Here is a 13,653-nt window from a genome sequence, read left to right as displayed (position 1 = left end):
ATTAAAGCAAAATATGTGAACATGAGAGTAAACATATAATGCCGATAGCTTGGTGTGCAAATGAACGTGTGAGCATGGGTTGTGTGGGTGTGCGCGCGGTAGTTTGCACATGCGTTGACAGAGCTCACTCTGTGCTGTAACCTGACCTACTTTGACGGGGTAGGATAAGACAGAGTAAACTGTGTTATCAGTCAGTTGAGGTCTAGGCAGAGAGACAGAGTTAGCTTTGCACTGGATGGACCTGTTAAAATTTCACCACAACCGCTTTGGCAATAGAACAGCAGGGTATGCTGTGAAAGATCTGGACAACAGCCAACTTGCTGGAAAAAAAACCCCCTGCTAAGTGGTGCTCACTAATGGACTATGCTCACATCTCATTTGCTTTAAATGCATGTGTCGGCATGCATGCATGTGTCTGTAAATACACACAGCGTCTGCATGTTTGCGATTACAGTGATGCATGTCAAATTTCATATCTAGGACACATAACTTAGAGGCATGTGTGAGGTCTTGTGGGGAATTTGGATAAACCAGTGCTGTGACCTTTGGCATTTCTGTGTCAAAATTCCACAAGGGGAGCATAAGAGCAGAGGATTGTGGGACATGGTAATGTTTACCTTCCGTGTTCACACCCAGACCAGCAGCTCTGCTCTAGTGGCCCTGAGAAACACTGGCTATGCAAACTCTCTCTCTCCAAAACACACTCGACAGATTAGGCTTGTTTTTGTTTCGCTCCCAAAAACCTGAAACCTGAGAGCACAGAGACAACTTGTGACTCTGTTTTCTGTGTACGTGTTCACCTTGCTTTTCCTTTCATGGTACCTTTACATTACATGTCTCATATGAGAGAAAATATAAGATTAGTTAATCTGACAAAATATAATTTAAATACAAACCGCTGCTACTTTAACTGAGTATCTCTCTTTCTTTCTCTCTGTCTGTCTCGGACTGACCTCAGGTGACACACATAGCCTGGCCCCACAAATCTCTTGTGTGACCTTTTTGGATAAACAAAGACCCTGGCGTATGCTACAAGCGTGTGCACACAATGTGCGGTGTGTGTGTGTGTGTGTGTGTGTGTGTGTGTGTGTGTGTGTGTGTGTGTATTTGCAAGTGTGTGTTTGCATTTGTGCACACAGAATCTGCAGCTCTGTGCAGCAGAGGAAGGAAGTCACAAGATGATGGGGATTTCAAAACTGGGCTGCAGCTGTTGAGGAAGCCTGTGCATTGTAACCTCCTCCACAGTGCCTGAGCTCCTCTCTGTTATGTCTCCTCTGATACTGCTTTAGCTCTCTGCACAGGCTGAGGCTTTGAGAAGTCACATTTAATTTCAGCATACACTGATTATCCATGGAAACACAACAGTATGCATGACTGATGCATCTGTGTGTGATCAACTTTATGAATAGCAAATATGGCACATGTTTCCAAACGGTCTGCTAGCAGTCGATGTTCATCTGGTGAGACATGCTTGGTGCAACGTGATTGGCTGGGGAAGGCAGCGCCTCCTAATAGCCACAAAGGGAGTGGAGCAGGAGAGAGCGCCAGAGGAGAGGAGGAGATTTAGGTGGGAGTGGAAACTCAACACCTTTTGACGGCTGCAACTGACAAACTCCAGAAGACACAAAGTATATGGGCATGTTTGGGCAACAACAAGCTCTCAAATGGAAAAACACGGCAACTATGGGAGAGGAAAAGTTTGGAAAAGAAAACAAAACAGGAAAGAAAGTCTGAGAGAAAGGAAAAGAAACTGCGAGAGAAAATGCGGAATGCAGTCAAGGCCAGCTGCTCTGTGTACCAGTCTGACTTGCAGAGGAGGAGTTTAACTCATGAACCAAGCAGCACAGACTTAACCCTTTAATCTCCACATACAGCATCTTCGGCTCAACGCTGGCTTAGCCAAGAAACTTACCAACAGATCAAAACTTGTAGGACCGCTGCTTTACTCTTCCATGCTTATCTTAGATTATCTTCTATTACACCCTGTGAACAATGCATTCATTCTCTGATTTATTAATCCCACGCTGCATGAAGTTACGTCTCTGTGCCAAAATTCAGACTTGATCTTCAGTCTTAAACATGAAAGAAGACTCCCCTGAGCTCATGAACATGACAATGAAAAGGAGAAGCTCAGTCAAAAATGGACTAATAATAGGCAATGGTCTATTTCAGGGACAAACCTTCCTCTACTCATAATAACTGCCCCCAGCCCCCCCAGGCATGACAAAAGTTCCCCAACTGCTTGTAACTCTCAGTACGTAAAACTGGATCCGCAGGAGAGCAAAGAAAAGGGGACTGAGAGCGGAGAAGTGGGGGTGGAGTTGGTGCATGTGGAAGCACATGTGGTGGGGTGTGTGACATGATTGGCGAGTGGAGACTTCCCCTTCTCGCCACCAGACGTGCTCTGCCACACATACACATGCATACATGTGTATGTGTAGGTCAGTTTGCAGCTCACATGCCAGTCAGGGCACAACAATTCAAAGTGAAACTTAATCATTCAGCTGCAGGTTATACTGATGTCTGGATCCGACTGGTGAGTTGTGTGTTGGGGAGAGATATATGAGTTCGGGGCTGGGAGATTGGGGTCAGAGTTCAGGCAGGGGGGTAGGGGGTGCTGGATCCACACTCTAAGAAATGATTCATTCATGGGGCTTGTGAATATAGCTTAGAAACAAGCATCAAAATTAAGTGTGTTACATCTTTTAGTTAGTTGATAACTAATTTTTTAGAAGCTGGTCAATATGAAAAATGTCTCAGCTCAGTAATATATTGATTTTTATTCCACATTTCTGCCTTCATTTAACAGCAGAAAAGTATTAAGTTAGTTCAACATTTATATCTGGTGAGTATCCTTTAAAAAGTGAGGGCAAGGTTGAATTCGCCCAGACTTGTTTTGTAGCCAGACTGTGAATCCAATAAGAGAAAAGAGGAGACGGAAACAGAGGTCGCATGGAATATAATTTGAAGCTAAGTTACCTGGTGAGAATCTTACTATTTTTGCTTTGCTGTATTCAAAACAGCCAATAATTGTATCAGCACAAGGTGCAAGAAATTGTTTTTACACAGTGCTGAAAGCTTGTCCAGAGCTACTTCAGCGATCGTGTTGAAGTTGGTAGAGTTTTACCCAGCATGTGCTAATAGGCCCGAGTCTTTTTACAGTGGCAGCCGAATTAAATTAGTTGGCACTGAAGTCCTGTATCGTTAGTTGTAGCACTGCAAAGGTCAGAGAATACACGTCCAATCCACATGATTAACTGGAATATATTACTGTTTTTGCTTTATCTTGTTCAAGGCCAACTTCAGAGTAAAAGCCTGCAAATATCTGACTTAATACCTTCATCTAACACACTTTCAGTTTGGGTTAAAATTCATTTGAGTGGTATTATATTAAATTGTTCGTGGTTTAAAAAAAAAAAAAAAAAAAGAACATTTTGACATAAGTGGACACTGGTTCAAAAATAAACATTTCTGCTCATAAAATTTGAGTTGCAGTCGCAGATCCATGCTAACTGTTACCTTTCTTTTTTTTTCCCAGCTGAGCCAGTGTGTTCTTTTTTTAGAGTGCATGTAACGTAACCTCTGGCTGTAAGCAGAAACCTCATATGACAGGCGGGTCACAGGGCAGCGCTGTTATGACGGAGCGGCCAATCAAACGGGCGCCCCAATTGGTAAACACAGCAGTTACAAATCAGAGACCTGTCCGTCTGCCTGCAACTCCTTCCAGTCCCCTGTGGAGTGCTCCCTCCTCCCAACTACGACCACACACACATACACACACATACACACACACACTTGTGTACTACCTCCTTTGCGGTTGGGGGCAATGGGTGCCCCTGTCCGTTCTCTCCGCGGAGGGGAGGTGGGTGCAAGGTGATGATGTCATCTTCCTCTGGAGGCTTCCAGATGTACTGCTCCCCATTGCCCATGAACACGGCCTCCTAGTAAACAAAATCAATGGAGGAGCTCAGCCAAGCACTGCAATTAAGATCCGGATGTCTTTGTGCAAAAGTAAATCACACAATTATAATTTTTACATGGATGGAAAGTTGTGCTGTGCCTGACTGTGTGTAGGTCTTTCTTTCCTTCTTTCTTTTTGCTGTCCTAAGACCTGTGAGCTGCAGAAGTTTTCATTTGCTGTCTTTTCCCAATAGGTAAACAGTGACCAGCGGTGTGTGCAAATTGTGGAGAGAGAGCATGTGTTCTGGAGGTCAGAGATACGGATGACCCACTTGCACTGTGGGATTAATGTGGACTGCTTTTATCAAATTTGTTCAGCACTGCTGTAATGAGAATTATTGACCAAACAAGGTCATAGTCATAAAAGTGTCACTTCTGAAGCTTTTCTTATGATGGATATCTCTTTCTGCCATATCCACCTATGTTAAATGATCTGCTTTTTACTGCTCTCCAGCTTTCATGTCAAGATCCAAACAAGAGAATCAGCAAGTGGCGCTGTCAGAAGGAGAGTCGGTGCTGGAAGTGATCCCTGAGTGTGTATCTTTTAAAAAAAAGTATACTTAAAAATGACAAACTAATTACTAGATGGCTTGTTGCATTGTACGAGCCGTCAAGTCGACAAAATGCCTGCTTGGTTGTTGAATTTAGAGTTAATCAGTTGCTCCTTGATGGCTGGCCAACTTTTCCACAAGGTTTTATGCAAATCTATTCAGTCAAACACATCCGGATGAAAGACAGAGAGATCTGCTGATGCAAAAACATAAACCCCATTTTGCTTCTTTCTTCTCACTAGTAGGTATATGTGATCCTTTTCTGAAAAACAACAGAAAACTGGCTGCCGAATACAAAAATGGACCTCATGATGAAACAACAACCAATTGTTCTTGCTAATTTTTTTTTTTTTTTTTTTCTTTGTATCGCTGCTGGTGATCAAAACCAATTAGAAACCAATTAGAAAGAAAGTAGTTGTGTGTGCACATGCGACCGAGGATGATTAAGCTTTTATATGCTCCTCCTGTGCAGTGAGGGTGAGTAATAGAAGCTGGGGCAGAGTAAATGGCTTCAATATGTGAACATTATTTATCCCCACACCGGCTGCTGGCTACCTGTTAGCTGTTTCTAGATAGACTTGCTGATAGATTCAACAGGAACACACACACACACACACACACACACACACACACACACACACACACACACACAGGCAGTTTGGCAGCCTGCCAAGCTCTTACATAATCTATCCTTCCACTCTTTACTCTGGCTGCTCTAATACGTTCTGCTGCACAGCGCATAGGGGCAAACAGGAGGACGAAACACACACACACACACACACACAAACACACTCAAGGATTTAGCGAGCACCGATTAAAAGTGCAGGTCAACAACTGGGCTGAAATCCACAGTTAAAACAAAGCAGTTTAAACAGCATTATCAATCTCCTTAAATCAGTAACACAAAAGACAAAGTCACCTGTTTTAAACTCTGCCAAACAAACACACATGGAAACCCACACGCACATTCAAGAAAAATGGACATGTGTGCCAGCTAACCCACGGGAAAGGCTGATCACCATCCGATCATTGTCCCTCTATTTCCCTCTCAGAACTTCCCAAAACTGTGGCCTTGACTGCTTTCGAACACGTCCCAGCTGGCACATGCAGCTCTATTATGTAATTAAAACATAGAAAACAAATACCTCAAAAACACGAGTTAATGAGGGTGGTTAGTTTGCAAACTTAGAGTATGTTCTCACATACGCTGACAATTCATGCTGCTAATAAAGTAAAATCTGATAAGAAAACATCAAGACTTAAGCAAAACCAGTCCTCGGCTGGTTCATACAAAGAGCTGTTTGTTTGTAGACAGTGCCCTCTGGTGGTGAGCGGGCAGACTTACAGTGTGCTATGGTGGCTGGTTGGGTAATGCGACGCATGAGGTTGATTCGGACCATATTGATCCAATGATTCGTGTACCTTTGGGAAGGAGTGCAGGTGAAACGGCTCCAGCGGTTTGCGGGGAAACTCCTGACTGCGATGAAGTGGAGGAGGAGCCGCAGAGGGTGAATCACTCACGCTCGACTGGCTGTCTGACTGGCTGTCGGCCCCGTTATTTTCCTTCCTGTTTGTCTTGTCAGCCTTGATGTATTGAGTCACCGGTGAAAACATTACATACAACACTTTGAGTCAAAGAACACAGCAAACAGCCCACATAATCAAGTTCATTTGGAACTTCTCAAGCATGACGGAGAAGTATTTTAGACCGAGCAGGACATTTTAAGTTGGTATTAGCTGACTTTTCTTTTTTGTCTTAGAATTTCAGCTAAAAGCAAATATGAAGAGTTGTGTGTTACGATGCAATTCTGGTGAAATATTCCACTCAAAGTTCAGAAAATCCACCTCCTCTCAACACTGTACACATTAAGCTAACTTGAGCACTTCCTCTTATGATATACAATATATACTGTATGATATATTGGCAAATGTACAAAATCCAAACAAATATACAAGCTAAAAGGCTAATTACTGTGTGAATCATTTCCCTTTGAGCCATCATCCTACCTCCATCTACCACAAAAATTATGCTGCAATACTTGGCTTTTAAACCACCGCCAGTCATATCAATCAGAGCCCACTTCTTCAGACTGATTAACGTCACACAAACACCTACTTTAGTAGCCATAGATACTGTCACATGACAGATAAACAGGACCCGGCACGAGGAGTAAATAGATTTCATCAAAACAAATCACCAAACTTTCAGAGCAAAACATCAAGTCAAGAGCGACATTCTGTCTATGAGTGGACTTCTGGCTGGAAATACTACAGTTTGTCGCAGTCTACAGACCAACAACATACTTAGAGAACCGATGAGTTGACGTAAATTCAAAAATTCAACAAACATCTCAAGTAACTTTGATGAAAATGAATGCATACTTTACCTTTCTGAACTTCCGTATGGAGGCATACTCAGCTGCAGTTTGATCTTGGATGGCCAGGGAGTTGACAGAAGACAGGGGAGACCTGTTGACCCCACTCGCACCATTACCTTTTCCTGTCATCAGTCCGTTAATGGTGCCATTCCCTCTGCCGTTCCCTCTGCCACCCTTTGAGGAAAAAACGACAAAGAAACACACCAGCTTTTGCATCATCAGAATTGTCAGTTACATTATTGTCCTAAATCCAAACAGTTGATGCAAAGCACACTAAACAAGGTCCGGCCAATGTCACTGACAGTGCACAGCTGCAGGTCCAGTGCTTCAGACCCACAAACACAAGCTGATGATGCAGGCCATACAAACAAACAAAGAAATAAATGTTACAGCTGTTACACTAATTGCCTACACTTAAGTACCAAACTCATGTTTTTGTGACATCTGCGGGTCTAAAATGCTGCTGCTTTTATGTTCCTTTACCGTAGGCAGCACAGGTTAGTGTGTGTGGGACTCCTTTAATAACAACAGTGTAGTAGAGTTTTCTGTCTGATGAATGTGAATCACTGGGTGTGCGGGTGGCAACCCAATCCCAATGGGTGCTTCACATTCAAATCGTAATATAAGTTCACAGTTGTGGATTTGTGTGTTATGTACGTACGTTCCCGTTCCCGCTGCGAGCTCCGTTGGCCTGAGCTGGGGGGCTCTGGGCAGCTCTGATTGTAGCCGGAGTGTTGGCTGATGTCGGTGGCGGGGCAGAGGGTGCTTTGGGGCCTGTGTCACCTTCCCGGACGCCTACACTTTCATACAGGCCGTCATCCAGGCAGTGGGTGGGGGTGGGGTTGTTCCGCAGCCCCACCTCAGTGTAGGTGTGGTCTCTAGCCTCCCCTCCTCCTCCTCCTCCTCCACCTCCTCCCCCTCCATCTCCTCCTGTTTCCCCTCCTCCCCCTTGGCCAGATCCCTGGGGACTGGTGGGGATCTGGGGAAGCTGGCGCCCATGGGAGGGCCTCAGGTCTGTCTGGGAGCGCCGGCTGTGGAGGAGCAAGAGGTCCATACTGGCTGGACGGCTCTTACTAACAGCTGCACAGAGAGGAGAAGGAGGAGGAGGAGGAGGAGGAGGACGGGGAGGAAGAAAGTGGTGGAGAGGACAGGACTGAAATAGTAATAGCTCAGGGTTGTATATCATATAAAGCCGCATACAAACTCACTCATCACTTACAGTTTCCATTGCAAGGAAAGCGATTGATCTCATGCAGCCTGGTGTCAGATTTGCTCATAGAGTTCAGCTTTGGATGTCGAAGGGTGCCCTGCTGTCACAAACACAGGGACGGGTTAATACAGGGCATAACACATGTATGTGCATCTAGTATACACAACCAGCTATTCAAGGAGAGAGCACGCATGGAATAGAGCAGAAGGAGATGGAGTCACGGGGTGGAGGGAATAAAATGAAAGCGTGTCTCACCATATTTACAGATGTCCCTTTCTCTCCAGCTGGGGGGTGCTTGCTCTTGCTTTTTCTGACAACATCAAAGTGAGGAAGGTCAACGGGAGCCGGTGGACAGAGAGAGAGAGAGAACATACACACACTGAGCAGATAGATACTATCGGCATCCAACCCTGGTTAGGGCATGAAAGTCCTTGGTTAATAACAAGAGCCCAGTCAAACAGTGAGTGGAGCATGACTCAGTTTTCCTTTGCCTAAGTGGAGGGTGTCCTTCACTGAGAAGCTTTTTCTTTGATAGCTCCTTTTCACAACAACACCAAGCAAACTCCCAGATATTATTTTGTAGTTTCCATTACGCTGATTCCCTTTGCCATTTTTCTTTACTATCCTCTGGTATTAGTCTTGTGCAACAAAGCTATCCACTATAGTGTTAGGTGGATCCCTGGAGGTGTCTGTAGCTATAGGAAACTGTTGATATGGTGAGAGAGAGATGAAGCAAGAAGACAAAAATTCGCAGGTGTGAATTGCTCCACCCCCTCCGCTTCTCTCTCACAGTGGAGGTTGAGCCTCTCGTATGACATGAGGTCTTACTGCTGCAAAACATAATGTAGGAATAAACGGCATTTCTGGTTTGCAAACAGGTGCAGGAATCCAACTTATATCATCTACTTACACAAGTTGCTTGAAATATTAAGAGAGCATAAGGAGCACCATGGTCAGCTGTGTGAGATCCATGTTACTAGAGCTGGCTATTGTCTCCTCCAGTGAGCTGGAACTCAATCCTATTCGTACAAACATATGGCCATCATACCCCAGGGGGACCATGAGCTCCCCTCGGAGATGTTCATAATAACGTGGCACAGGAGGCGGTTTAAGGTAAAAATGTCATGAAGGCATGAAGACATATGAAGAACGGCATCATTCATTTAGCAGGTTTTAGATTAAGGTCTTATAAGAGTTTGTAATCCTTGGAATCTAAAAGAACCAATGCAGGAGGGGTATTTTTAAATCAATAGTAGGGAATCAATAGTATTAGGCATCTTTCCAGGATCTGCAGTATTTGTACATGAAAAAGTGACTCTGAACTGGTGAACTACTTAACACCCGGGCCCTCTACGTTACCGAGATCCCGTTGGGGGCATGTATTTCATTCTTAAGATCTTAACAATAGTGTGATTTTACTTCCATGACATGAGCTGGTTTGACATTTCTCTACATCCTTATCTGTGTATCCCATGGCAACAAAGCCACAGTGCAGCCTGTGATTGGTCCCTGAGGGTTCTGAAAAAAGGAAAAGAAAAGAAACCGAGGCTGTTCCATTGCTCTTTCCTGGCTCAGAGTCTGATCCTCTTTAAACCACAGGGTGCTCCATTGGTTTTGCCTGCTGAGGACTCTGCTTAAGAGGGGTGACGTGAGGCTGCTCTGACTCTGGCCTGTCTCCTTGGTGTCCTGTAAACATCATTTCATCTGATCTGACACTCGCAGCCATTAACATTCATTACTGCCACTCCGCTCAGAGCGGGGGATAAAAGAGACGGAGAGGGCGGATGGAGGGAGGAGAGAGAAGGGAGGAGAAGAGTTCAGAAGAAGTAAGGACACATAAAAGAAGGAGTGGATGATGAGAGTGATCTGGGAGGGCACGGAAAGCTGGCAGCAGAGATGATAAAACTCTGGCTGCTCTCTTTTTTTATTTCAGTCCACCCCTACTTTTTTTTTTTTTTCTTTTCCACATTTCAAGTCACGTGACCGTCCTCTTACCTTTGGCAGCCAACGCAGACGAGGACGATCAGGATTGTGACCACAAAGGCGGATGCTGCTGCGATGGCTCCCAGGAGCAGCAAGTTTTGGTAGGTAGGGTCCTCGACATTTGTCCCTTGACTTTCATCCATGACATCCACTCCCTCTCGCTTCCTCACTCACTTCCGCTCGAGCTCAAACTCTGCCACACAGACCGTCTGCTCAGGAAAACCTGCAGACGTGAGTGGTGGGAGAGAGAAAAGGAAAAAGGTGCAACATATGAGTGACATGAGAGGTAAGAACAAACTGCAGAGACGCTGCAGCGAGCGAGGTGTGAAATGGTGTGCGTGTGCTTGGTCTGCCTCTGGCTTTTTGTCACTGTCTCTTTCTGACATATCAGTTTCTATTTTTGACTCACTAGGAGAATAATGCACAGAAAATAGAACACCTTACGAGGCAGCCGGTATGAGCACGCCAAAAAAGGTTTCATCACACTCTTTCTTTCTGTTGTTAAAAAAAGATCAGAATGATACCGTAACATTCATTTGACTAGCCAGAGAGTTTAACAGGAAAAACCTACTGAGCTCCCCTGAGTGGTGTCTCAGTGACGGAAGGACCAGATCCACTGCTGCTACACTTCATTTCCTGGCAGAACACTATCTCTCTTTTTTTTTTTTTTTTTTTAAATCTCCAATCAACAATGGCTAAAACTCTAAAAACAGGATTTTCAGTCTTTTAAACTGTGGTACATATTGTTGTAAGTGTTTTTCCTCCATCAAGGAAGCGCTTTCACCTCTTTTTTTCCTTTTCCTCTACCTCTCTGACACCCCAGGGCAAATAAACCCTCCACAACCACCCACTCCACACACACACACACACACACACACACACACACACACACACACACACACACTCAATTTATGTCAGACAAAATTATCTCTGAGGGGATTTGCATGCATTTCAGGGAGGGAAATATTGTACTTTTTACTCCACTGGATTTATATGACAGTTGCAGCTAATATACAGTATATTTTGCAAAATAAGGTTTTATGTGCAAAACATTCAAAGCGCTCAGAGAATATTAGGTGTTGTTGAAGTTTCCTTTCTGAAAGTGAGCTCAGAAGTCGGGGGAAATGGCTAGCCTGGCTAAAAATACATGTAGCAGAAAAATACAACTACTAAGATCTCTCTATGTCGTCTTATTTACATGATAATCGTTTGTTTTTTTAATTTGGACAAGAACAGAAATGTAAAATAACTATTTGTCATCAGCTCCCTTTGAGTTGCAATCTTCTCACAAAAGAACGCACATAAGTGAATTTCCCCAAATGTTGACCGATTGCTTTAAACTTGCCAGCAATATATGAAGCACTAATGACGAAGACCATTACTTCTGACAGGCCGCAACGATGGAACAGTGACAGGAATCATTCCTCACAGCTAAAGGAGTTCGTTCAGTTTTCATGGAGTATGTACACATTTAAGTAAAAGATTTCAAAACTTTGTCCTCTGATTAGCCCTGGTTCAAATAAAGTCCTTGTTGGATTAGTTAAATGAAGGATTGGGTTGCAGCAGCTACTCGTAAATGTGTGTTTGTTAAGGCCTTCCTCAGTTCTCAGTGACTATTACGCAGTTTCAAACTAACTTTACTGAAGCTGGTTACACCATTAAAACTTAAGAAACGTCATAGCTGATAAAAACTAAAACTAACTCAATAATAACAGTTTTAGGCCAAACTAAAGTAAGTATTACTTTGTTATATTTAGACAGGTATGTATTCATGGAGAAACACCAGTTTTAGTCTTATGTTAAGTGTGTGTTCATTTGTGAAATGCAATCTGAAGTCTTTGTCAATCATATCATTATTGAACAGCATTTTGACCATAGCTCATATTACCTTCAGTCTAAATGGGTCATATATTAGCAAGCTAACGTTAGTTTTGTCAGTTCAGTTATCTGGAGTTACACCTGGCAAGTAAGAATTAATCTGTACGTAAGAACTAGTTTTGTGTGTCGCGACCCATTTTCACTTAGTGATGTATAAACCTCCATCATACAGCGTGCACACACAGTAAGCGTCTACGTTATAAGTAGGCTAAGTGTGAGCTTGGTGCAACGGGCTCCCTGAAGTAGAGCCTCCAGAATGTCACTGGAACAGAAAACATGTTCAGTTTGAGGTACAAATATGTTCAGAATTACTGACTTATCAGCACAAGACATTTGGAATTTGGAGCAGTCAATACCTGCAGTCACTGCTCGGCACATACTCCCGGGGCACACATGCATACGCTACATGCATGTGCTTCACATTCCTTTATAGACGGAGACAATGGCAGCAATGTGGTTAAGGTATTAGATTAGAGAAAAAGCTGAACATCAGGGATCCAAATGACAAAGCAAGCAGTGAGCAGAAGGAGGTCATGGCAAGCTACTGTATATATTGTGAGTGTGAGAGAGCGAGAGATTGTGGAATATACCACCACAGGATCTGGCTCTCTGTTTCTTGGAGATAAAACTGCATCTTTTTTTTTTTCCCATGTCCTCTTTTCTTGGTCCCTCTCCCTCTCGCTTCCACCAGATCTCCTCTCTCTCTCTCCTCTCTCTCTCTCTGTCTGTCTGCCTGACCCTGCAGATATGCGAGGCGATGCACGGCGAATGAATTAGCAGAGCAGAGGCCTCAGACAGCCCTTCATGGAATAGACAGACAGGCAGGCAGGCAGGCAGGCAGACACAGTGCAACGCCGTGGAGAGCGGCAGAGAGTGAATGAAAAGGAAGGGTAAGAGAGAAGTGAAGAGACACAGGAGCAAATGAGTGGGATGAAAGGACAGACAGGTGGGAGAAGATGCAAGAAACCGAGGGAACGCGAAGGAGCGGAGGGGGGATGAACAGTGGGGGAGGGAGGAGAGGAAAGAGAGTGATGAGAAGAAGAAGATGAAGACAGTGAGAGAAATTGCGGGGAAGCCTGGGAGAATGTGCGATGAGCGCAGGGAGGGGGGAACAGAGAGAGAGAGAGAGAGGCAGGGAGGGGAAAAAAAAAAAAAAGGAGGAGGCGATGAGAAGGAGGTCATCAGCGGTCTGTTTCTGCTTGCATTTTGTCAGCCCCCCTTCTGAAATATTCAGAGGAGAAACACATACGAGGGGTGCGTTACTGAACCGCCAGCGAACACAATGCAGGACGGGAGCACGCGTACTTAACGGTATGTGAAGCTCCCAAGTGGCGAACAAGACTCTGGAGGAGGAGAGGCGGTCTCTGTGCGATGCTACAACGCCCCTGCAGCACACTCGACAGTGACACACAGCTAGGGTGCAAGAATGTTTGCTCCAGCATCTGCCTTCATTTCAGAACATTATGAGTAAAATGATGACAGTGACAATAACAGCATATTGAGAGTGATGACGACGGCGGTGATAGCCCTGCCCGCTGCTGCTGGCGATTAGAATAAAGATGTCCGTGGCGATGATGATGAAGGGTGCTGCTACTAATACCGATGGTAATGATGGTGGTAATGAGGTCAAACTGAGAGCTCTGAAGACACGTTGAGGGGCGGATGCTGGCAGAGCAGCAAGCAGGATGCAGCA

General features: G+C 44.5%; 1 protein-coding gene across 3 annotated transcripts in view; it reads right to left on the bottom strand.

Moving 5' to 3' along the window:
* Window positions 1-13,653, bottom strand: part of LOC143326532 (uncharacterized) — a 37,275-nt gene that overhangs the window by 2,481 nt on the left and 21,141 nt on the right. For 2 of the 3 annotated variants that reach the window (XM_076740120.1, XM_076740121.1), the window contains exons 2-8: window positions 10,095-10,305; window positions 8,355-8,409; window positions 8,109-8,199; window positions 7,551-7,969; window positions 6,899-7,063; window positions 5,934-6,095; window positions 3,807-3,941 (exon numbers count right to left, since the gene is read on the bottom strand). In XM_076740120.1, the coding sequence (XP_076596235.1) occupies window positions 3,807-3,941; window positions 5,934-6,095; window positions 6,899-7,063; window positions 7,551-7,969; window positions 8,109-8,199; window positions 8,355-8,409; window positions 10,095-10,225 (1,158 nt within the window). In that variant the 5' untranslated portion in view covers window positions 10,226-10,305. The remainder of the gene's footprint in view (window positions 1-3,806; window positions 3,942-5,933; window positions 6,096-6,898; window positions 7,064-7,550; window positions 7,970-8,108; window positions 8,200-8,354; window positions 8,410-10,094; window positions 10,306-13,653) is intronic. The other variant, XM_076740122.1, reaches the window with a different exon arrangement.

This window comes from Chaetodon auriga, chromosome 10 (genome assembly GCF_051107435.1).
Source record: "Chaetodon auriga isolate fChaAug3 chromosome 10, fChaAug3.hap1, whole genome shotgun sequence".
NCBI classification, from domain to species: Eukaryota; Metazoa; Chordata; class Actinopteri; order Chaetodontiformes; family Chaetodontidae; genus Chaetodon; species Chaetodon auriga.
The sequence above is the reverse complement of the archived record's forward strand: the minus strand, read 5'-3'. Positions and strand labels throughout refer to the sequence as shown.